This window comes from Salmo trutta, chromosome 19, assembly GCF_901001165.1.
Source record: "Salmo trutta chromosome 19, fSalTru1.1, whole genome shotgun sequence".
In the NCBI taxonomy this organism is placed as follows: Eukaryota; Metazoa; Chordata; class Actinopteri; order Salmoniformes; family Salmonidae; genus Salmo; species Salmo trutta.
This window is the reverse complement of record NC_042975.1, coordinates 49260466-49286621: the sequence shown is the minus strand read 5'-3', so window position 1 is coordinate 49286621 and position 26156 is coordinate 49260466. Positions and strand designations below refer to the sequence as shown.

The 26156-nt window shown below is 43.9% G+C and overlaps 1 protein-coding gene across 3 annotated transcripts in view; it reads left to right on the top strand.

Annotated features, from left to right (window-relative positions):
* Positions 1-26156, top strand: part of LOC115154896 (bifunctional heparan sulfate N-deacetylase/N-sulfotransferase 1) — a 118996-nt gene that overhangs the window by 68303 nt on the left and 24537 nt on the right. For all 3 annotated transcript variants that reach the window (XM_029701587.1, XM_029701590.1, XM_029701588.1), the window contains 2 exons: positions 8097-9066; positions 13757-14242. In XM_029701587.1, coding sequence (XP_029557447.1) covers positions 8512-9066; positions 13757-14242 — 1041 coding nt within the window. In that variant the 5' untranslated portion in view covers positions 8097-8511. The remainder of the gene's footprint in view (positions 1-8096; positions 9067-13756; positions 14243-26156) is intronic.

Genomic DNA, 26156 nt, shown 5'->3' with positions numbered 1-26156 from the left:
AATACACCCAGTCACTACAAAGATACAGTTGTCCTTCCTAACTCTGTTTCCGGAGAGGAAGGAAACAACTCTGAGATTTCACCATGAGGCCAATGGTGGCTTTAAAAAATAAATAGCATTTTAATGGCTGGGATAGGAGAAAACTGAGGGATGAATCAACATTGTAGTTACTCATCAATACTAACCTAATTGACAGAGTGAAAAGAAGGAAGCTTGTACAGAATAAAAATATTCAAAAATATGCTTTTACAAAGTATTGACACGGGTGTGAATACTTACGTAAATTAAATATTTCTGTATGTCATTTTTGATACATTTCTAAAAAAAATGTTTTCACTTTGTCATTGTGTGTGCTGTAGATGGGTGAGAGAATCCATTTAATCAATTTTCAATTCGGGCTTTAACACAACAAAATGTGGAATAGGTCAAGGGGTGCGAAATACTTTCTGAAGGCGCTGTATCTCCACTGCCAGAGAACAAGAAGACACAGATATTCAAACCTTATACTAGAGCTGGGACAATAAACCGGCCATACCAATCACTTATTGGCCGTGTGTTGCCAGGACAACAACCTCTCCTTCAACGTGATCAAGACAAAAGAGATGATTGTGGACTTCAGGAAAAGGAGGACCGAACACGCCCCCATTCTCATCGACGGGGCTGTAGTGGATCAGGTTGAGCGCTTCAAGTTCCTTGGTGTCCACATCACCAACAAACTATCATGGTCCAAACACACCAAGACCGTTGTGAAGATGGCACGACAAAGCCCATTTCCCCCCCAGGACACTTGATTTGACTAGATTTGTCATGGGTCCTCAGATCCTCAAAAAGTTCTCTACAGCTGCACCATCGAAAGCATCCTGACTGGTTGCATCGCTGCCTGGTATAGCAACTGCGCAAGGCACTACAGAAGGTAGTGCGTACGGCCTAGTACATCACTGGGGCCAAGCTTCCTGCCATCCAAGACCTCTATACGGTGTTAAAGGAAGGCCCTAAAAGTTGTCAAAGACTCCAGCCACCCTAGTCATAGACTGTTTTCTCTGCTACCGCACAGCAAGCGGTACCTGAGGCTTCTTAACAGCTTCTACCCCCCCAAGCCATAAGACTCCTGAACAGCAAATCATATGACTACCCAGACTATTAGCATTGCCCCTCCCCCTTTTTTTTACACTGCTGCTACTCTGTTTATTATCTACACTTAGTAACTTTGACTCTACCTACATGTATATATTACCTCGATTAACCGGTGCCCCCGCACATTGACTGTGTACCGGTATCCCCGGTATATCGCCTCGCTATTGTTATTTCACTGCTGCTCTTTAATTATTTGTTACTTTTATTTGTAATTTTTTTACCCATCTATTTTTTTTTACTTAACACTTATTTTTCTTAACTGCATTGTTGGTTAAGGGCTTGTAAGTAAGCGTTTGAACTCCTGTTGTATTCGGCGCATGTGACAAAAAAAAATATTATTTCATTGCAGGATTTTGCTGGCATCGTTCGTTACGATGTCGCCTGTGCTAGTGAAATGTGAAGTTTGAAATAAGTTCGCTAATATGGGTGATTTGTTAATGGGACAATCGACGGCTAGAGCCATCAAACCAGTACCAGTAGTTTAAAGGATAATTAAAACGAAACTGTGGTGCACATTATTATAAACGTATATTTCTATTTAGCGCATGAATTTGGGCAATTTATCACGATATGGATTTTTGTGCATATCGCCCAGCTCTACGTTATACTTTATAAGCGCGTGTACCTTGTGTAACGCAGCCCCGTCCTACAGTAGAACCTACTGTCTATGACGGAGCAGCTTTTGCGCTCCTTGTTGTTTTGGGGTGTATCCCATCTGTTTCACTTGACAAATGCATTGTGTCATCTGAATCATACTGGGGTTTTCATAATCCTTTACACATTTAAAAGGGTGGGCTACTCCCGTCGCGGTGGCTGCCTGGTGCATATTAAATAACTTGTGTATGAATAGCAGAGCCCCCCGTCCCTTTTAATCCTGGCCCAGATGACACGGTGACAGGCCTTCACGTCGCTCTCTCGGCCACAATGGGAGCCAAGTGACAGGTATTGTGGTCGGAGCTTAGACTGGGTGTGGGGACTGGGGAGGGGGCAGGGAGTGGGGTAAAGGACTCAAATGCCTGCACGTCGTCCTTAGAACCCCTTCTGGAATTTACTCTTGCTTTGTTGCTTCCTGAAACTAGCCCCCTTTCCCACCTCTAAACTTTGTGATGGGGATATTGGATCACGCTAACGGACTAGAACATGAACAGCTGCGTCTCACACCAAAGGGAGGGCGACTCGGGCGTCTTTCACATGCTCTGCTCCCAGCAACCTTTTGAAGTGATGAAATGGCTTTCTCCCTGGCCCTCCTCTCCTATCCTCTCCATGGCCTTGCCTGTGTTTTCATCTTTATAAATGTACTTTTGTGCTCTTGCTTTGCTTTGGTATTCATGCATTTTTATCCCTGTACCCCTGCAAGGCTTTGATTCTTTGTTCCATGCTCTTTTCCCATGCGCCCTCCCACCTTCCACATATTAATGGATCTGTGGTGACTGGTTGTATCCCACCTCAGGCACGCTGGATCTTGTTGTCTCCCTGCCACTTCAGCCATTTCCAAAGTTTGAACAAGCTCTCGTTTTAAGCTTGTGTATTTGTCCTCTGAAAATTGGTGCTTTGTAGAGGAAGACAAAAAAACAAGGTGCGGCCATTCTAAACAAGCAACCCTGTAGAATATGCCCAGGCAGGTTAAATGTACCCGTTTTTGTGTGTTTGACATCTTTTTTTTGTGGGTAAATAGAAGTTCTGTTTGCAGACCTGTGTTTGTTAGCTTCACTACAGACTCGCTTGACCTTTTTTGGGTTCATTTCAAACCAGAATGTCACAACAGACAGGGGCGGAAATCCCGGGGGGGACGGGGGGGACACGACCCACCCATCCTGGGAAAAATATGATTTGTCCCCCCCAATATATCACTGAAACATAACTATGTAATTTAAATAATATTAATAATACGCAATGAAAGCAATTGTGCTGATTATAGACACTTAATAGCGCGTTTTTAAGTTTCAAAGATTGCGACCCCCCCCCCACCCTTTGCCTCACAATGGTTTGATCCACTGCCAGTTCCTTAGTTGGCAAGGTAACAGAGGGGTGGTATCCACTGTCTGAAAGGCACTCAATGAACGTAACTGACGTGAGGTTAATCCAGTCAATCGCGCACACACTAGCTGAATATGCAGAGCTAGCGGGCAAATATTAACTATTAAGCTAGCTAGTACCTATTCCATTTATGTGGCCTCGTCAAAGATGGAATCTTTGCTATCGTCAATTTATTCCAAGATCAGCATGCAGATGATGTAAGTTAGTGCTTCAAAGTCCCTGTGATAAGGTTAGCGATAAACTGAAATCCAAACTGAACAGAACTACACTCTCTTCTACCATTGTCTTAAATATATTTAATGGTCTCGTTGCAAAAGCTAAATTGTCGCAAGGGAACTTTTATTTATTTATTTATTTTATTTCACCTTTATTTAACCCGGGTAGCAAAGATTATAGCAAACACCACTGAAACTGAATTGGTGCTCTCTAGCTTTGCAAATTCAGCTATTGTTGGAAGCCAGCCAATATGAAACAAACAATTATTAAATTACAAAAGGTTGCAGCATATGTTGTGTAAATGGTGAACTCATACAGCTGTCAACTCTTGTCATTTTAATCCGTTTCACATTTGCTAGCTACCTTTTAGATCGAAGCCCAAATAGAATGATAAAAGATAAGATGATAGAAGCCCATCTCCTACTGTAAATAACCTACACACTGTGTGTGTGTGTAGCCAGCCAGCCAGGTAGAAAAATGGCAGAAAAATAAAAGACGGACATCAGAGTATTTTTCAGTACACCAAAACGCAAAGTAAGAACCCTAGTAGCCTAATATCTCAAAGACTAGTTGATAAAATGTTCATAAGAAAGAAATGAAATTCTAATGGAAATGTTTCACAATGATGTCATTAGGCAGAGCAGGCAACAGATGGCACACAGACAGCAGAGTTGGGGACAGATATGCAGGGACAGACTGGCAGAGACAGGGAGTCTCAGGTAAGTTGGTTGAGTCTTTGTTTGGCAACATTATGAAAGGTTCTCAATTTTTTTGACTTGTAAAATAGGAACATAATTTGAAAATGCCATGGATACCCCCACTCTCAACTTAAACTGGTGACTGAACTAAGATTTGTTAAAGGCAATGGTATTGCTGTTGTGATTAGTTGTGTAGTTTGGGTACCGGTAGTTAGGAGTACGGCAAACACCTTATTTCTTTGGTTCCTCAATATACATTTACCATATTACAATGCAGGCTATGTGTTACAGCACTACTTTTGGTGTCCCCCTCAGGAATTGCTCTTGAGAAAATTTCATGTAATTGTCCCCTCCAAAGTTGATATCAGATTTTCGCCCCTGACAACAGATTATGCTCGTTGAAACATTTCCAGCTGAAATTGCCCAAAATGACAATACATTAACAGTATGCAAGCAACTTCTATTATACAATGACGTGACCCCGGATGGGTGCTTGGGTTTCCGGAGTCATGATGGAGACATTGTGGACGGGGCTGTCCATCTTGGCAATGATGCAGGCTTCTAGAGACTAGAGGTCATTCATATTCTGCTCCACCCCCTCTCTTTACCTGTACCACACTCGCTTCTTAAAGTTTTTAGTTTTAACTTTACAGATGAAATAAGTTCCTTTTGAAGTGAATGGAAGAGTGCAAGGATCATTTGTGAAAGCCCCTGCTAATCAATTCAAGTGGCTGTCATTACCTTGTAATCCAGAATTGGCCTGTCCTGGATCCTCTTGTTATTCTCTGAGAGGAATGCCTGAACGCCGGGATTTCGTGACATCGGCACATTAATTCACTGACTGGGTCTTCTGCTCCCCTTTAAAAACCCATTTATACATTTCTCTTTGTCAAACGGTATGAAAAAATGATGGGGCAGCACCCATCAGAATCAGCACCTTACTGTACGTGTTGGAATGCGCCTCTTTCTAGGGCGGGTATCCCCAAACTGGGATACGCACAATGCCGTCTGGGGTACGCCAAATAAAAATGTGATTCACATTCAAAAAATAAAAGTTACGTTTGTTTTCAAACGGTCCATTTTGTATTTTCCAACGGGGCTATACATGTGGTTGAGTTTTTTTTTTCTCGCCTGAGTAGCCTCGTTTCACAGCCAAAAATAAAATTTAAACCATCTGGTGTTGAGCGAAATAACACAATGTCAAATACAGGTAGCCTAGTCAAATAATGAACATCCAATCACATTAACCGTTACTCTCTCGTGGGAATTCCACTAATGGTCCGTATGTAGCCAAACGTAGCTGCTGCTCATTCCGTTTGCTCGAAAATTTATAAATGGTTTTAAAAAAGTAAGTTCCGCGTCCATAGACATATACCAGCTCAACTGGTAGTACTGCTACTGTCTACGACACAGTTTGTTCTGCTTCCACGAGCATATCCAATGCTAGCATCAATAATTCTACATTTGTTGTTAGCCCAGCTTGACGCAGCCGAAGAGCTACAGCCCCCTTGCCCTGGAAAGCACAGGACAACAGACAGGGACGTTGGACCATCGAAGAGGCCCAAATATGATAACTACATTGGTTTGGGGTTCACTTATATTGGGAGTAGTGCCTTTCCTCAGCCACAGTGTGTTATGTGCAAAAGTACTATCTCACAACTCGATGAACCTTCACTCTTGCGCAGACATTTAGAAACAAATCATGCCAATTTGGAAAATGTTTTTTGAGAGAGAATTAATACGACTTTCGAGTGGTAAGACGTATAAAAGCAACAGATACCATTAATAAGAAGGGGCTAGAAGAATCTTTTATATGGTGAGCTACTGAGTGGCTAGGACAGGCAAGTCCCATACTATTGTGGAGGACTGCCGCGGATATAGCTGGGACAATGCTGGAGGAAAAGGCCCAAACTGTACAGAAGATGCCTTCATCAAACACCGTTTCACGATGCATCAGTGACATATTACAGCTGGATGAGTCAACAGACGTGGCGGGCCTGGCACAGCTCCTGGTATATGTCCGTTACGTTTATGGGGGCCAGTTAAAGAGGCTATCCTCTTCTGGAAATCAGGACAACAGGAGAGGATATTTTTGAAGTACTGGCCATCTTTGTGACATCAAATGGACTTTGGTGGTCAAGATGTGTTGATATCTGTACTGATGGCGCAAAATCCGTGACAGGGAGACATAGTGGAGTGGTAACGCATGTGCAAGCAGTTGCTCCTGACTCCACTTGGGTACACTGCAGCATCACCGAGAGGCTTTTGCTGCAAAAGGAATAACTGACAGCTTGAAAGAAGTTTTGGACACTACAGTGAAAATTGTTAACTTTGTTAAAGCAAGTACCCTGAACTCTCGTGTATTTGCAGTACTATGCATTGATATGGTCAGTGACCATTTAACGCTTTTACAACATACAGATGTGCGCTGGTTATCAAAGGGCAAAGTATTGACACATTTTTTTGAATTGAGAGACGAGCTTAAAGTTTTCTTTACTGACCATTTTCACTTGTCTGACTGCCTGCACCATGTCGAGTTTCTCACACGACTGGCCTATCTGGGTGATGTTTTTTCTCGCCTTAATGATCTGATTCAAGGATTACAGGGACTCTCCACAACTTTATTACATTTACATTTTAGTCATTTAGCAAATGCTCTTATCCAGAGGGACTTACAGTAGTGAATGCATACATTTCATTTTTTTTAAATCCCATACTGGTCCCCCGTGGGAATCGAACCCACAACCGTGGAGTTGCAAACACCATGCTATACTAACTGAGCTACACGGGACCGTTATTCAATGTGCGGGACAAAATTGAGGCTATGATTAAGGAGTTGGAGCTCTTTTTTTTTTTTTTTGGTCTGCATTAACAAGGATGACAACACAGGTCTTTCCATCATTGTATGATTTTTGTGTGCAAAAGAACTCAAACTTACAGACAATGTCAAATGTGATCTAGCGAAGCACCTGAGTGAGATGGGTGCGCAATTACGCAGGTACTTTCCCAAAATGGACGACACAAACAACTGGATTCGTTATCCCTTTCATTCCCTGCCTCGAGTCCACTTACCGATATCTGAACAAGAGAACCTCAACGAAATTGCAACAAACGGTTCAGTGAAAATTGAATTTAATCAGAAGCCACTGCCAGATTTCTGGATTGGGCTGCACTCAGAGTATCCTGCCCTGGAAAATCGCGCTGTTATGACACTGATGCCCTTTGCAACCACGTACCTATGTGAGAGTGGATTCTCGGCCCTCACTAGCATGAAAACTAAGTACAGGCACAGACTGTGTGTGAAATGATTTAAGACTGAGTCTCTCTCCAGTACAACCCTACATTGCAGAGTTATGTGCATCCTTTCAAGCACACCCTTCTCATTAACCTGTGGTGAGTTATTCACAATTTTTGATGAACAAATAAAGTTTTGTATGAAAAGGGCTAAATAAAGCAAAACTATTGATTTTATTATTTGTGCCCTTGTCCTATAAGAGCTCTCTTTCACTTCCCACCAGCCGGGTTGTGACAAACTCACACTCATTCTTATGTTTAATAAATGTCTCGTATTGTGTGTGTGTGTGTGTGTGTGTCTGTGTGTGGGGGGGGGGGGCTTACAATGATGGCAAAAAAACATTTGAGAGTGCGCTGACCCTGGTGCTAGAGGGGGTACAGCTGGAGGTTGAATGTTTGAAGGGGTACGGGACTATAAAAAGTTTGGGAACCACTGTACTAGGGGATCTGATATTGGCTTGTTGATGTCCCTGGGAGCATGTTTAACACTGTTTCCTTGAGCAATCAGGTAGACACAGGCCACCCTGATCAAAATGTGTTGGAATTGTGCCTATCTTAAGAGAAACTTTTAGTTTATTCAAAATGGATGTCATTAATCAAAGATGCGGTCAAGAAATGCAGAGTGGGATGGAGGTTGAGCTCAGTAAAAGGAGGAGAGAACTGGAACACTGAACAGTCCTATTCTAAACTGTGTGTATGTTTGTCTTTGTCCTCCAGGTCTCCAGGAGAATGTTTTGGGGATGAACTGCTGGAAGAGCAGCACCTTGCTGGACAACCCGTGTGACCCCAGAGAACCATCTTTACCCCGTCGCCACCTTCGCCCCTCTATCAGTGCTGCGGAGAGCCCAAAGACTTAGTGTGAGCAGTTGGGGGTCGGGGGGTGGGGAGGGCAGGGGACCTGGGCTGGTGGATGGAGGAAAGGCACACATCCCTTCTGCCAGCGAGCCACCCACCCACCCTGATGGTGTCCCCTGCCCATGTCGCTCCCACTACTCCTCTGCAATGGTGACATGAGAGTATGTGATGTGAAGGAGCCTATTGTATTTTGGAAGAAGAATCGCTGCCACCTCTGAAGCAACTGTTGCATTCTGATTGCTTTCACCGTGAACTCTGACTGATTCTGCGCAGGGTGATGTTGCTGCCGTCATGTGGTCGCCTCCGGCGGCTCTTCCGTCACTCTCACTCCCTCACTCTCCAGACCAGCCTGCTGCTCCTCTTCCTCTTCTGCATGGTCAGCGTCCTGGTCTCCGCCTACTTCCTCTACGGAGTCAAGCGGGAGCTGGAGCCGGCTGCGGGGGGCGTAGGAGGACCGGAGGAAGGCACTGCTGACTGGGATGACCCTCGGGTCACCACACCCTCCACCTCCTCCCGAGCTCTCCCTCCACGCACGGCCAGGCCCTCAGACGCGTCACGCACCGACCCTGTGGTGCTGGTGTTTGTGGAGAGTCTGTACTCCCAGTTGGGCCAGGACATTGTGGCAATCCTAGAGTCTGGCCGTTTCCGCTACCGGACCGAGATCGCCCCGGGGAAGGGGGACATGCCCACCCTGACAGACAAGGACCGAGGCCGTTTCACGCTGGTCATCTACGAGAACATCCTGAAATACGTCAACCTGGACGCCTGGAACAGAGACCTACTGGACAAGTACTGCGTAGAATACGGAGTGGGTATCATAGGCTTCTTTAAGGTTAGTACTATGTGGAGTAATGAGTGTCATAAAGCCTCAAAACAAATGCACTTTTAATTACGCTGCCATTTTAAGTAATGCCCCTCCCCCCTTTACTTTTCCTAAATAAGTGTACTTAACAGACTGCCGTTGTTAGTCTTAATATCACAAACATCATTTATCTTATAGTTAAGAGGACATGTCATTTTTTTCCCCCCCCTTTATTTTTATTTTTTGTATTTCACCTTTATATAACCAGGTAGGCCAGTTGAGAACAAGTTCTCGTTTACAACTGCGACCTGGCCAAGATAAAGCAAAGCAGTGCGACAAAAACAACAGTTGCACATAAACAAACGTACAGTCAATAACGCAATAGAAAAATCTATGTACAGTGTGTGCAAATGTAGGGAGGTAAGGCAATAAATAGGCCATGGAGGCAAAATAATTACAGTTTAGCATTAACACTGGAGTGATAGATGTGCAGATGATGATGCGCAAGTAGAGATACTGGGGTGCAAAAGAGCAAGAGGATAAGTAATAATATGGGGGTGAGGTAGTTGTGTGGGCTATTTACAGATTGTCTGTGTACATGTACAGTGATCGGTTGCTCTGACAGCTGATGCTTAAAGTTAGAGAGGGAGATAAAGGACTCCAACTTCAGTGATTTATGCAATTAGTTCCAGTCATTGGCAGCAGAGAACTGGAAGGAAAGGCGGCCAAAGTAAGTGTTGGCTTTGGGGGTGACCAGTGAAATATACCTGCTGGAGCGCGTGCTACGGCTGGGTGCTGCTATGGTGTCCAGTGAGCTGAGATAAGGCGGGGCTTTACCTAACAAAGACTTATAGATGACCAGGAGCCAGTTGGTTTGGCGACGAATATGTAGTGAGGGCCAGCCAACGAGAGCATACAGGTCGCAGTGGTAGGTAGTATGTGGGACTTTGGTGACAAAACGGATGGCACTGTGATAGACTGAATCCAATTTGCTGAGTAGAGTGTTGGAGGCTATTTTGTAAATGACATCGCCGAAGTCAAGGATTGGTAGGATAGTCAGTTTTACGAGGGTATGTTTTGCAGCATGAGTAAAGCAGGCTTTGTTGCGAAATAGGAAGCCGATTCTAGATTTAATTTTAATGGCTGTGATAGAAAACTGAGGATGGATCAACAACATTGTAGTTACTCCACAATACTAACCTAAATGACAGAGTGAAATGTTGGAAGCCTGTACAGAATACGCAAAATATTCAAAAACATGTATCCTGTTTTCAATAAGGCACTAAAATAAAACTGCAAAAAATGGGGCAAAGAAATGAACTTTATATCCTGAATACAAAGCGTTATGTTTGGCACAATTCCAACACAGCAGATCACTGGGTACCACTCTTCATATTATCAATCATGGTGGTGGCTGCATCATGTTATGGATATGCTTGTCATCGGCAAGGACTAGGGATTTTTTTTAATGATAAAAATAAATGGAATAGAGTTTAGCACAGGCAAAATCCTAGAGGAAAACTGCCTTCCAACAGTTCAGTCTGCTTTCCAACAGACACTGGGAGACAAATTCACCTTTCAGCAGTACAATAACCTAAAACACAAGACCAAATATACACGGGAGTTGCTTACCAGCAAGACATTGAATATTCCAGAGTTGCCTAGTTACAATTTTAACTTAAATAGGCTTATATATATGGCAAGTCTTGAAAATGACCGTATAGCAAATATCAGTGACTAACTTGACAGAGCTTGAAGAATTCTAAGAATAATGTGCAAATATTGTACAATCCAGGTGTGCAAAGCTCTTAGACTTACCCAGAAAGATTCAGCTGTAATTGCTGCCAAAGGTGATTCTAACATGTATTGACTCAGGGGGTTGAATACTTACGCAATCATGATATGTTAGTGTTTTATTTTTCATGAATGTTTTACAAATGTTCAAATTTTTCTTCCACTTACAGATTATTTTGATTATTTTGTGTAGATCGTTGACAACAAATTACCATGAAATGCATGTTAAGCCCACTTTGTAACACAACAATGTGGAAAAGGTCAAGGGGTGTGAATACTTTCTGAAGGCACTGTACTTCACGAAGAAACTGCTCTCTATACCACTCGATCACACGTTTTCCTGTGTCTTCCCTCAGCCTCAGACCAGACAAGTAGGCGTGCCATGACATTATGGTCATTGTAGTTGCTTACTATGTTTTCTGCATTAAACTATATAGAATATTGACCTGTTGGACACTACAACATCACACAGTTTGGGCTTACTCTGAATTATCTCTAGAGAAACTCACAGGAAAATCAATAAATAAATGAAATTCAATTAGTTTTAAAATAACCAAAATGTTAATCGCTTAACACAATTAAAATATATGTTCTTTTGAAGTACTTTTTCATATTTCTATAATGTTTCTTAAGTAAATTGTAATGGATTTTTTGTGATGGATTTAACTCTTGAACTGCTGTGGTTTTAGTTTTTTTGTTTTGTTTTTACAGTAACAAACTAATAAACACTTATGTTCTTTGAAATATATATTTTTTCCTGATACTGAAGACTTTCATAAACACAACCCAATTAATATTTTTGCCATCGCATATATGAAATCTATTAATTAGACTGCTAGAATGTTGACGTTCAAAAGAGGAGTCATTGGCCCGGAGGGGGGGGGGGTCCAACGAGGCCAGGCTTTTCTAGTGTTTGTTAGCACTGTGGACTACAGAGTGGGGGGGATCATAGGGTTCTTTAAGGTGAGAGCCAGTCACCGATTGCAGCCTGGCAAGATAGGTGTACATTGCTTATCAATCTCAAGTGTCTTTAATCAGCTGTATAAAGAAACAATACGTCCTAAGAAGCGCTATAGAAATGATACTGATTCGCCGGGTAGCAGCACTTGTGCTGATTATGTCAGACCTTTTGTGTGTCCAATCTGATCCCTGGTTCATCACGCTGAAAAAGTAATCAGATTTATCATCATGCCTCCACTCAAAATCTCCTCACCCTGACTTTACCACTGACCTCTTTCTGCTTCAGGCTACAATCACCATATAGACTAGAAGAGGTCCTCCTAACCAGTAAGCATCCTCTCATAGTCTGGGATAGGCAGGCATTGCTGGAGGTCAGGTCAGAGAAAGTGGACACCTAGACGGGTTTGTGTAAGTACGTAGTCGGATGAGTAGAAAAGTGGACCGTGAGCTGCGAGACAGCAGAATTCTCCGGTCCGCCCTGAAGCCGAGGGGGAATTCAGTGGTTTGCAATAAAAGTGTCTGAATGAAATGTGCGCTCGTTAATTTTAAATGACTCCCGACTGTGTAAAAGGCGGGCAGGTTCCGCCTTGGCGGTGTCGTCTAACCTGGAAGTCTACCTCTGTGTTCAGCTCGTACAGTATAATACAGTACACACGCACGCACACACACACAGGTCTATCAACAGAGTCTCTGCCTGTGGTTGGTTGCTACCCTGCTGTTCCTCTAGTGCATTGGTCCTGTCATGGCTCATCGACCATAGGCCCGTAGCTTAGCTGATAATGGCCCTGCTGGAACATGGCTCAGCAAATTCACCAGGGGTGGGAGTGGGACTCACTCAGCTGCTTGGCTGCTACAGTAAATTGGCCTGCCTAATTCCCCTTGGTTGGGTCTGAAGTAAACCCCCTCCTGTTAGCCCCAGTGTTGTGGTACTAAGTGGCCTCGCCCAGCCTGGTCCCAGAGCTGACAGACAGGGGAAGTCCAAGCACTAGAGCAGGGTTTTCACAATCTGAAAGGCCAGCTCGGGCCATTTGCTAACCAGCACCCTCACTTTTAATTACACCCAGGCAGGGATAGAGGCTGCTTTAAGCCCCTCTCGTCCTCCCATTAGTCCTTGAGCTTAATCCTATATCCATGTTGCTGTGTAATTGGAATAAATCCTCCCCTCCTAAACTAGCACTGGAGTCCGTCTCCTCATAATTCACCCAGGGTTAGGCTATATTAAGAACTGCCCCCTTTTCTTGCTGTGGGCGTTTGGCCAATCAACCCTGTAGTGTCCCTGGGCTAGTAGCCATGTAGCCATGACCAGTGTTGTAAATTACTTAAGTAGTACTTCAAAGTATTTTTACTTAAGTAGTTTTTTTGGGGGTGTCCGTACTTTACTACTTTACACAAGTTTGACAATTTGGGTACTTTTTCCACCACTGGCCATGATGCACTGAAAGCTAGGCCTAATAGGCGATAACCACCCAAGTCTCTGGATCTGACTGAGGGGCTCTTGTGTAAAGGGTGGCTACTAGCTAGAGATAGATGGATAGTAAATCATATTTTCCAAAGTCAGATATTGCCAGTGGCTCTGAGAATAGAGCAGCATCTGCTAAGCCACTGAATGATGATTTGCTAGTTTGGTTTGGATGTGAGTCTGGCAGACTCGGACCGTCTATGGCTGTGATTGTGTCGAATTACCAAATGTTGTTTATCACCAATCGATACAAGCTTTATGGGGCTCCTGCTCAGAATGTAAATTAACAAATAAGGGGCAGAGGGTTCACCTGCATTTTTCTTACGCTCCTGCACAAATGCACACAGTGATTTGCGCAACCCACACATGGCCAGAGCCCGTAACTCCTTGGTAAATGTTTTCAGCATTGGAAGAGAATTTGAGGCCATCGAGTTGTGAAGAAAATTAACTGTAAACAGAAATGCCCACTGTGACCTGGCTCCATCTCTCCCCTCTCTTCTCTCCCAGGCCAATGAGAACAGCCTGCTCAGTGCCCAGTTGAAGGGCTTCCCTCTCTTCCTCCATTCAAACCTGGGCCTGAGAGACTGCAGCGTCAACCCCAAGTCCCCCCTGCTCCTCATCACTAAGGCCCGGGAGGTGGAGCGAGGCCCCCTACCCGGGGACGACTGGACTGTCTTCCAGTCCAACCACTCCACCTACGAGCCTGTTCTTCTAGCCAGGACCCGGGTGCCTGACCTGGGCCCATCCGGGGTGGGGGTGGGCAGCCCCCTCCATGCCTCTGTGGTCCAAGACCTGGGGCTCCACGACGGCATCCAGCGGGTGCTCTTCGGCAACAACCTCAACTTCTGGCTGCACAAGCTGGTGTTTGTGGACGCTGTAGCCTTCCTGACGGGCAAGAGGCTGTCTCTGGCTCTAGATCGTTACCTGCTGGTGGACATCGACGACATCTTCGTGGGCAAGGAGGGCACCCGCATGAAGGTTTCTGACGTCAAGGTAAGCATCCGCAGTGTATTGGTCTTTGTAAAGGGGGTTTTGTTTGAAGTGCGTTTACTCGTGTCAGTGTGTTTGCGTGATATGATAGTGTATATATTTACATTTAGTTCAGTAAGTAGGCTAATCACCAGAGGTGAAACCAAGTCACTATTGTTCGAGTCTTAAGTTTTTTTTATTTTACCTTTATTTATCTAGGCAAGTCAGTTAAGAACAAATTCTTATTTTCAAAGACTGCATAGGAACAGTAGGTTATCTTTTTAGTGACGGGGCAGTATTCGGAAATTCGGATGAATGACGTGCCCAAATGAAACTGCCTGCTACTCGGGCCCAGAAGGTAGGATATGCATATTATTAGTAGATTTAGATAGAAACACTCTGACGTTTCTAAAACTGTTTGAATGATGTCTGTGAGTTTAACAGAACTCGTATAGCAGGCAAAAACCTGAGAAAAAAATCCAACCAGGAAGTGGTTTGTAGTTTTTTTTCAACTGATTGCCTTTCCAAACTACAGTGTCTGTGGGGTCATTTTGCACTTCCTAAAGCTTCCACTAGATGTCAACAGTCTTTAGAGCTGTCTCAAGCCTGGGACCAGTGAGTTGTTTACTGCGCACTCACGCAGGTGCGCCGCTCCTTCTTTTTCCTCTGTAATGAATACGCTATTGTCCGGTTGGAATATTATCGAAGATTTATGTTAACTTCTTTGGGATAGGGGGCAGTATTTTCACGGCCGGATAAAAAACGTACCCGATTTAAGCTGGTTACTACTCCTGCCCAGAAACTAGAATATGCATATAATTAGTAGATTTGGATAGAAAACACTCTGACGTTTCTAAAACTGTTTGAATGGTGTCTGTGAGTATAACAGAACTCATATGGCAGGCCAAAACCTGAGAAGATTCCATACAGGAAGTGCCTTGTCTGATAATTTGTTGTCCTTCTGTTGCATCTCTATCGACATTACAGCATCTGTGCTGTAACGTGACACTTTCTAAGGCTTCCATTGGCTCTCTAAAGCCGCCAGAAAGTGGAATGGCGTGTCTGCTGTCTCTGGGCAAAGTATAGGAGCAGAGTTTGTAAGTGGTCAGCCTGGGGACAGACTGGAGATGCGCGATCACGAGAACTCGCCATGTTTTTCTTTCAGTCTTTGAATGAATACAACGTTGCCCGGTTGGAATATTATCGCTATTTTACGAGAAATATAGCAAAATGTTTTATTTTAAACAGCGTTTGACATGCTTGTAAGTACGGTAATGGTATATATACTGCTCAAAAAAATAAAGGGAACACTTAAACAACACATCCTAGCTCTGAATGAAAGAAATAATCTTATTAAATACTTTTTTCTTTACATCGTTGAATGTGCTGACAACAAAATCACACAAAAATAATCAATGGAAATCCAAGTTATCAACCCATGGAGGTCTGGATTTGGAGTCACACTCAAAATTAAAGTGGAAAACCACACTACAGGCTGATCCAACTTTGATGTAATGTCCTTAAAACAAGTCAAAATGAGGCTCAGTAGTGTGTGTGGCCTCCACGTGCCTGTATGACCTCCCTACAACGCCTGGGCATGCTCCTGATGAGGTGGCAGATGGTCTCCTGAGGGATCTCCTCCCAGACCTGGACTAAAGCATCCGCCAACTACTGGACAGTCTGTGGTGCAACGTGGCGTTGGTGGATGGAGCGAGACATGATGTCCCAGATGTGCTCAATTGGATTCAGGTCTGGGGAACGGGCGGGCCAGTCCATAGCATCAATGCCTTCCTCTTGCAGGAACTGCTGACACACTCCAGCCACATGAGGTCTAGCATTGTCTTGCATTAGGAGGAACCCAGGGCCAACCGCACCAGCATATGGTCTCACAAGGGGTCTGAGGATCTCATCTCGGTACCTAATGGCAGTCAGGCTACCTCTGGCGAGCACATGGAGGGCTGTGCGGCCCCCCAAAGAAATGCCACACCATGACTGACCCACCGCCAAACCGGTCATGCTGGAGGATGTTGCAGGCGGCAGAACGTTCTCCACGGCGTCTCCAGACTCTGTCACGTCTGTCACGTGCTCAGTGTGAACCTGCTTTCTTCTGTGAAGAGCACAGGGCGCCAGTGCCGAATTTGCCAATCTTGGTGTTCTGTGGCAAATGCCAAACGTCCTGCACGGTGTTGGGCTGTAAGCACAACCCTCCACCTGTGGACGTCGGGCCCTCATACTACCCTCATGGAGTCTGTTTCTGACCGTTTGAGCAGACACATGCACATTTGTGGCCTGCTGGAGGTCATTTTGCAGGGCTCTGGCAGTGCTCCTCCTGCTCCTCCTTGCACAAAGGCGGAGGTAGCGGTCCTGCTGCTGGGTTGTTGCCCTCCTATGGCCTCCTCCACGTCTCCTGATGTACTGTCCTGTCTCCTGGTAACGCCTCCATGCTCTGGACACTACGCTGACAGACACAGCAAACCTTCTTGCCACAGCTCGCATTGATGTGCCATCCTGGATGAGCTGCACTACCTGAGCCACTTGTGTGGGTTGTAGACTCCGTCTCATGCTACCACTAGAGTGAAAGCACCGCCAGCATTCAAAAGTGACCAAAACATCAGCCAGGAAGCATAGGAACTGAGAAGTGGTCTGTGGTCCCCACCTGCAGAACCACTCCTTTATTGGGGGTGTCTTGCTAATTGCCTATAATTTCCACCTGTTGTCTATTCCATTTGCACAACAGCATGTGAAATTTATTGTCAATCAGTGTTGCTTCCTAATGGACAGTTTGATTTCACAGAAGTGTGATTGACTTGGAGTTACATTGTGTTGTTTGTGTTCCCTTTATTTTTTTGAGCAGTGTATTTTTTTATTTTTTTGTCACGAAATGCGCTCGCGCGTTACCCTTCGGATAGTGACCTGAACGCACGAACAAAACGGAGGTATTTGGATATAACTATGGATTATTTGGAACCAAAACAACATTTGTTGTTGAAGTAGAAGTCCTGGGAGTGCATTCTGACGAAGAACAGCAAAGGTAATCCAATTTTTCTAATAGTAATTCTGAGTTTAGGTGATCCCGAAGTTGGCGGATGTCAAATTAGCTAGCCGTGATGGCCGAGCTATGTGCTCAGAATATTGCAAAATGTGCTTTCGCTGAAAAGCTATTTTAAAATCGGACATAGCGATTGCATAAAGGAGTTCTGTATCTATAATTCTTAAAATTATGTATTTATTTTGTCAACTTTTATCATGAGTAATTTAGTAAATTCACCAGAAGTTTTCGGTGGGTATGCTAGTGCTGAACATCACATGCTAATGTAAAAAGCTGGTTTTTGATATAAATATGAACTTGATTGAACAAAACATGCATGTATTGTATAACATAATGTCCTAGGAGTGTCATCTGATGAAGATCATCAAAGGTTAATGCTGCATTTAGCTGTGGTTTGGGTTTATGTGACATATATGCTTGCTTGGAAAATGGCTGTGATTATTTGTCTATGTACTCTCCTAACATAATCTAATGTTTTGCTTTCGCTGTAAAGCCTTTTTGAAATCGGACAATGTGGTTAGATTAACGAGAGTCTTATCTTTAATGGTGTAAAATAGTTGATTGTTTGAGAAAATTGAATTGTGGTATTTTAGTTGGTTTTGTATTTCGCGCTGTTGCGATGCCATTGGCTGTTGGCTAGGGGTTCCGCTGGCGGAACGGGGTTCCACTAGCGGAACGTCTGTCCTCAACAGGTTAAGACCCTAAGGATGGATTGCAAACATCGTTTGACATGTTTACTTTTCGTCTCGGGTTTTGCGCTCGCACATTATGCCTTTGGATTAGTGATCTGACCGCGCGAATAAAACTGAGTTATTTGGACATATATATGGAGTTTATCGAACAAAACAAAAATTTCATGTGGAAGTGGGAGTCCTGGGAGTGCATTCCGACGAAGTTCACAAAAGGTAAGTGAAGATTTATAATACTATTTCTGAGTTTAGTTGACTCGAACTTGGCAGGTAACTGTATAGCTTGCTTTGATGGCTGAGCTCTGTACTCAGAATATTGAACAATGTGCTTTCGCCGTAAAGCTATTTTGAAATCTGACACAGCGGTTGCATTAAGAAGAAGTGTATCTATAATTCTTTCAATAACTGTTGTAAATTTTATCAACGTTTATGATGAGGATTTTTAAAAATTGATGTGCTCATTCACCGGGAGTTTTGAGGCAAAACATTTCTGAACAGCACGCACCAATGTAAAATGGGGTTTATGGATATAAATATGAACATTATTGAACAAAACATGTATTGTGTAACATTGAGTCCTGGGAGTCTCATCTGATGAAGATCATCAAAGGTTAGTGATTAATTTTAGCAGTGTTTCTGGTTTTTGTGACGCCTCTCCTTGCTTGGAAAATTGCTGTGGGGTTTTTCTTGTTTAGGCGCTGTCCTAACATAATCTAATATTATGCCTTCGCCGTAAAGCCTTTTTGAAATCGGACAATGTGGTTGGATTAATGAGAAGATTATCTTTAAAATGGGATATAATAGTTGTATGTTTGAGAAATTTGAATTATGAGATTTTTGTTTTGAATTTGCCGCCCTGCTATTTCACTGGCTGTTGGCAGTGTGTCCCACCGGTGGGAAGCTAACGTCCCACATGTCCCAGAGAGGTTAACTGCCTTGTTCAGGGGCAGAACGACAGATTTTTACCTTGTCAGCTCGGGGATTCGATCTTGCAACCTTTCGGTTACTAGTCCAACGCTCTAACCACTAGGCTACCTGCCGGCTCAAGTCACAAGGTTCGAGCGTGTCGAGTCATAAGTCAAGTAAAACAATTTTTTTTTAAACTGTACAAGCAATGACAAATCTTTCTGTTTGAGGCTACCAGACGACCCTTTTCATTATTTTGTCTGCAACACATTTTTATTATGTAATAATACATTCAAATTCCAAATGCAAGCTTCATATGTAAATTATCAATTTCAAGCAATTTGACATGCAAAGACCAGTAGGTCTATGCTAATAATTGTTGCTTGAAGCCCCATTGCTGGTCAGTAAATTGTTCAGTTTCTTGATCAACCTAAAAGTTTTGGAGCTGCATATTCATTTATGGCAATCCTCTCGCCCTACAATTTGTGTTTTGCGCTGCACCAGATCCTATACCTGTACAGTAAATCAGCAATTTCTTCGCTAGCTCAGTGGTTTTCAGACTTTTTGACCCTCGACCCCCAAAAAGTCGTGATTCAAAGCTTGCGACCCATGCGCGTGCACATGCAATCGGGCACAGGGCGAACACACGCGTACAATCGCTGCGCAAATGTACAGTGCCTTCGGAAAGTATTCAGACCCCTCCAGACCTCCACATTTTGTTAAGTTACAGCCTTATTCTAAAATTATTTCAAAATAAATAAATCAGAAATACCTAATTTACACAAGTATTCAGACCCTTTGCTATGAGACTTGAAATTGAGCTTAGGTGCACCCTGTTTCCATTGATCATCCTTGAGATGTTTCTACAACTTGATTGGAGTTCACTTGTGGTAGATTCAGTTGATTGGACATGATTTGGAAAGGCACACACCTGTCTATACAAGGTCCCACAGTTGTCAGAGCAAAAACCAAGCCATGAGGTCAAACAAATTGTCTGTAGAGCTCCGAGACAGGATTGTGTCAAGGCACAGAACTGGGGAAGGTCCCCAAGAACACTGTGGCCTCCATTATTAAATGGAAGAAGTTTTAGAACCCCCAAGACTCTTCCAAGAGCTGGCCGCCCGGCCAAACTGAGCGATCGGGAGAGAAGGTCCTTGGTCAGGGGGGTGACCAAGAACCTGATGGTCACTCTGAAAGAGTTCTAGAGTTCCTCTGTGGAAATGGTAGAACCTCCCAGAAGGCCAACCATCTCTGCAGCACTCCACCAATCAGGCCTTTATGGTAGAGTGACAAGATGAAAGCCACTCCTCAGTAAAAGGCACATGACCGCCCGCTTTGAGTTTGTCAGAAGGCACCTAAAGGACTCTCAGAATGCGAAGCGTCACATTTGGAGGAAACCTGGCACCATCCCTACGGTGAAGCATGGTGGTGGCAGCATCATGCTGTGGAGTTGTCTTTCAGCGGCAGGGACTGGGAGACTAGTCAGGTTTGAGGCAAAGATGAACAGAGTGATCCTTGATGAAAACCTGCTCCAGAGCGCTCATATCCTCAGACTGGGGAAAAGGTTCACCTTCCAACAGGACAACGACTCTAAGCACACGTCCCGAAGCCACTCCTGCGTTGTCTTGGCTAAGTCTCTGAATGTTCTTGAGTGGACCAGCCAGAGCCCGGTCTTGAACTCGATTGAACATCTCTGGAGAGACCTGAAACTAGCTGTGCAGCAACACTCCCCATCCAACCTGACAGAGCTTGAGAAGATCTGCAGAGAAGAATGGGAGAAACTTCCCAAAAACGTGTGCCAAGCTTGAAGCATCATTTTTATTTTTTTATATTTTAAATTTTTTATTTCACCTTTATTTAACCAGGTAGGCAAGTTGAGAACAAGTTCTCATTTACAATTGCGACCTGGCCAAGATAAAGCAAAGCAGTTCGACACATACAACAAGAGTTACACATGGAGTATAACAAACATACAGTCAATAATACAGTAGAAAAATAAGTCTATATACAATGTGAGCAAATGAGGTGAGATAAGGGAGGTAAAGGCAAAGGCTATGGTGGCAAAGTAAATACAATATAGCAAGTAAAACACTGGAATGGTAGATTTGTAGTGGAAGAAAGTGAAAAGTAGAAATAATGGGGTGCAAAGGAGCTAAATAAATAAATACAGTAGGGGAAGAGGTAGTTGTTTAGGCTAAATTATCGATGGGCTATGTACAGGTGCAGTGATCTGTGAGCTGCTCTGACAGCTGGTGCTTAAAGCTAGTGAGGGAGATATGAGTCTCCAGCTTCAGAGATTTTTGCAGTTTGTTCTAGTCATTGGCAGCAGAGAACTGGAAGGAGAGACGGCCAAAGGAGGAATTGGCTTTGGGGGTGACCAGAGAGATATACCTGCTGGAGCGCGTGCTACAGGTGGGTGCTGCTATGGTGACCAGTGAGCTAAGGGGGGACTTTACCTAGCAGGGTCTTGTAGATGACCTGGAGCCAGTGGGTTTGGCGACGAGTATGAAGCGAGGGCCAGCCAACGAGAGCGTACAGGTCGCAGTGGTGGGTAGTATATGGGGCTTTGGTGACAAAACGGATGGCACTGTGATAGACTGCATCCAGTTTATTGAGTAGGGTATTGGAGGCTATTTTGTAAATGACATCGCCGAAGTCGAGGATCGGTAGGATGGTCAGTTTTACGAGGGTATGTTTGGCAGCATGAGTGAAGGATGCTTTGTTGTGAAATGGGAAGCCAATTCTAGATTCAACTTTGGATTGGAGATGTTTGATGTGAGTCTGGAAGGAGAGTTTACAGTCTAACCAGACACCTAGGTATTTGTAGTTGTCCACATATTCTAAGTCAGAACCGTCCAGAGTAGTGATGCTGGACGGGCGAGCAGGTGCGGGCAACGATCGGTTGAAGAGCATGCATTTAGTTTTACTAGTATTTAAGAGCAGTTGGAGGCCACGGAAGGGAAGTTGTATGGCATTGAAGCTCGTCTGGAGGGTTGTTAACAGTGTCCAAAGAAGGGCCAGAAGTGTACAGAATGGTATCGTCTGCGTAGAGGTGAATCAGAGACTCACCAGCAGCAAGAGTGACATCATTGATGTATACAGAGAAAAGAGTTGGCCCAAGAATTGAACCCTGTGGCACCCCCATAGAGACTGCCAGAGGCCCAGACAACAGGTCATCCGATTTGACACATTGAACTCTATCGGAGATGTAGTTGGTGAACCAAGCGAGGCAATCGTTTGAGAAACCAAGGCTATTGAGTCTGCCGATGAGGATGTGGTGATTGACAGAGTCGAAAGCCTTGGCCAGGTCAATGAATACAGCAGCACAGTATTGTTTCTTATCGATGGCGGTTGCGATATTGTTTAGGACCTTGAGTGTGGCTGAGGTGCACCCATGACCAGCTATGACACCAGATTCCATAGCGGAGAAGGTGCGGTGGGATTCGAAATGGTCGGTAATCTGTTTGTTAACTTGGCTTTCGATGACCTTAGAAAGGCAGGGTAGGATAGATATAGGTCTGTAGCAGTTTGGGTCAAGAGTGTCCCCCCCCTTTGAAGAGGGGGATGACCGCAGCTGCTGTCCAATCTTTGGGAATCTCAGACGACACGAAAGAGAGGTTGAACAGGCTAGTAAAAGGGGTTGCAACAATTTCGGCAGATAATTTTAGAAAGAAAGGGTCTAGATTGTCTAGCCCGGCTGATTTGTAGGGGTCCAGATTTTGCAGCTCTTTCAGAACATCAGCTGACTGGATTTGGGAGAAGGAGAAATGGGGAAGGCTTGGGCGAGTAGCTGTGGGGTGGTGCAGTGCTGTTGACCGCGGTAGGGGTAGCCTGGTGGAAAGCATGGCCAGCTGTAGAAAAATGCTTATTGAAATTCTCAATTATAGTGGATTTATCGGTGGTGAGAGAGTTTCCTATCCTCAGTGCAGTGGGCAGCTGGGAGGAGGTGTTCTTATTCTCCATGGACTTTACAGTGTCCCAGAACTTTTTTGAGTTTGTGTTGCAGGAAGCAAATTTCTGCTTGAAAAAGCTAGCCTTGGCTTTTCTAACTGCCTGTGTATATTGGTTTCTAACTTCCCTGAAAAGTTGCATATCACGGGGGCTGTTCGATGCTAATGCAGAACGCCACAGGATGTTTTTGTGTTGGTTAAGGGCAGTCAGGTCTGGAGAGAACCACGGGCTATATCTGTTCCTGGTTCTAAATTTCTTGAATGGGGCATGCTTATTTAAGATGGTGAGGAAGGTATTTAAAAAAATAAAAAATAACCAGGCATCCTCTACTGACGGGATGAGGTCAATATCCTTCCAGGATACCCGGGCCAGGTCGATTAGAAAGGGTTGCTCACTGAAGTATTTCAGGGAGCGTTTGACAGTGATGAGTGGACCCATTACGGATGCAGGCAATGAGGCACTGATCGGTGAGATCTTTGTTGAAAACAGCAGAGGTGTATTTAGAGGGCAAGTTGGTTAGGATGATATCTATGAGGGTGCCCCTGTTTACGGCTTTTGGGTGGTACCTGGTAGGTTCATTGATAATTTGTGAGATTAAGGGCATCAAGCTTAGATTGTAGGATGGCTGGGGTGTTAAGCATGTCCCAGTTTAGGTCACCTAGCAGCACGAGCTCTGAAGATGGATGGGGGGCAATCAGTTCACATATGGTGTCCAGAGCACAGCTGGGGGCAGAGGGTGGTCTATAGCAGGCGGCAACGGTGAGAGACTTGTTTTTAGAGAGGTGGATTTTTAAAAGTAGAAGTTCAAATTGTTTGGGTACAGACCTGGATAGTAGGACAGAACTCTGCGGCTATCTCTGCAGTAGATTGCAACACCGTCCCCTTTGGCCGTTCTATCTTGTCTGAAAATGTTGTAGTTAGGGATGTAGATTTCAGAGTTTTTGGTGGTCTTCCTAAGCCAGGATTCAGACATGGCTAGGACATCCGGGTTGGCAGAGTGTGCTAAAGCAGTGAATAAAACAAACTTAGGGTGGAGGCTTCTAATGTTAACATGCATGAAACCAAGGCTATTACGGTTACAGAAGTCATCAAAAGAGAGCGCCTGGGGAATAGGAGTTGAGCTAGGCACTGCAGGGCCTGGATTCACCTCTACATCACCAGAGGAACAGAGGAGGAATAGGTTAAGGGTACGGCTAAAAGCTATGAGAATTGGTTGTCTATGACGTCTGGAATAGAGAGTAAAAGGAGCAGGTTTCTGGGGGCGATAAAATAGCTTCAAGGTATAATGTACAGACAAAGGTATGGTAGGATGTGAATACAGTGGCGGTAAACCTAGGCATTGAGTGATGATGAGAGAGATATTGTCTCTAGAAACATCATTGAAACCAGGTGATGTCATAGCATGTGTGGGTGGTGGAACTGAAAGGTTGGATAAGGTATAATGAGCAGGGCTGGAGGTTCTACAGTGAAATAAGCCAATAAACACTAACCAGAACAGCAATGGACAAGGCATATTGACATTAAGGAGAGGCATGCTTAGCCGAGTGATCATAAGGGTCCAGTGAGATTCAGACAGCTAGCCGGGCCATAGGTTGCAAGCTGGCAGAAGATGGAGGGAGGTCTGTTTTTAGCCACCTTGTGCGTTTCCATCGGTAGTTTAGTGGGGTTCCGTGTGGTAGAGGGGACCAATCCAATTGGCAAACTAGTTATAGTGGCCCAAGAAAATTGTCCGATAGACCTATTCAGATAGGAGCCGATAAGACGGCTAACAATTAGCGGGCCACAGATGGGCGTTCAGGTTGCGGCGCGACGTCATACCCAAGAAGACTCGAGGCTGTAATCGCTGCCAAAGGTGCTTCAACAAAGTACTGAGTAAAGGGTCTGAATACTTATGTAAATGTGATATTTACATTTTTTAATTTGTAATACATTTGTAAAAATGTCTAAAACCTGTTTTCACTTTGTCATTATGGGGTATTGTGTGTAGATTGATGAGGGGAAAGAAAGATTTAATCAATTTTGGAATAAGGCTGTAACGTCAAGGGGTCTGAATACTTTCCAAATGCACTGTAACCTGTCATAGCCATAAATGGTAATTCATTTTCAAAATGGAAGATACAGAAATAGATTGTTTTTACACCTGCATTTTTTTGTTGGAAGTCATTCATGTTAGCAGTCAATATCAACTAGGGATATCATGTCACATTCTCACTTATCTGGAGTCCAGAGCAAGCAGGATCATACGGCCTACCTGTATACAGCGGAAGTTGCGGGATCGGATGGAGAGCCTGATCTGTCTGTAGACCTTTTTCTTCTGTAGAAATATCATTATTATTTAGCCAGATTATGTTATCTAGGGCTGTGGCTGTCAGGAAATTTTATCAACCGGTGATTGTCAAGCAAATAACTGCCGGTCTCACGGTAATTTACCATGAATTAACATAAACAGCTTTAGCATCTACTTTCTTCCATGCATAGCCTTCAAGCCTGATGAAGACTTTTGGAACATCTACATTTGAAAAAGTCTAGTAAATCCAATTAATATAGCCTACACCATCACAGTAAATCCGTTATTTATTTTAGACAGGTCCAAAGAAACATGATATGAAGAAAATGTAGTCAATTTCAGAAGAACATAATACCTTTACTATGAGTGTCCTTATGTTAGGTCCTGATCTGGCTATGCCATATGGCTGTTGGCTACACTAGCTAATTTAGCAGACAAGATTTGCTTCGAATTCTGTGGCATTATTTTATATTGTTTTGTAGTTTGAAGAATACAGTTGATCATAGCGGAATAAAATGGAAAGGATATTTTCTCTGAATGATTTCTGAGGAAGTGTGCGCACAAGGCTATTGTGTTCAGCGGAGAAACAGGTCCTCCTATATGCTTTATTTTGAGTTATTTATGCAACTTTAGTTGTGATACAAACGTTGGGCTATATGTGTAGATTTTTTTTAAATTAATTCTAAGGCTGCATGATGCGTCTACAATGATAATTCGAAAAAAGTTACCTAAAAGGCATGAGCTCTGCTTTGTTTCTTGCACAGGCTGCACACAGTTCATCAGTCTCTCGTTCACAATTTGACAAGCTCTTGATTATTCCTCGTATTTCCCGGTGGCATCCCCCTTGTGTAGCCGTAATGCCCCCTAAAAACATCCATGCCTTTTGCGGCTGTTGTGCTCTTGGTCTGAATATAATAATTAAAATTCCATTCTCCCGACTGCCAATCGCCATGCCCCGAAAAACCTTTCACTCACATGGCTCTCGCAGATATTGCAATTATTATTAGCCAATGCACGTCACGTGATCGGGTCCTTCTCACAGGCATCTCAGCTCCG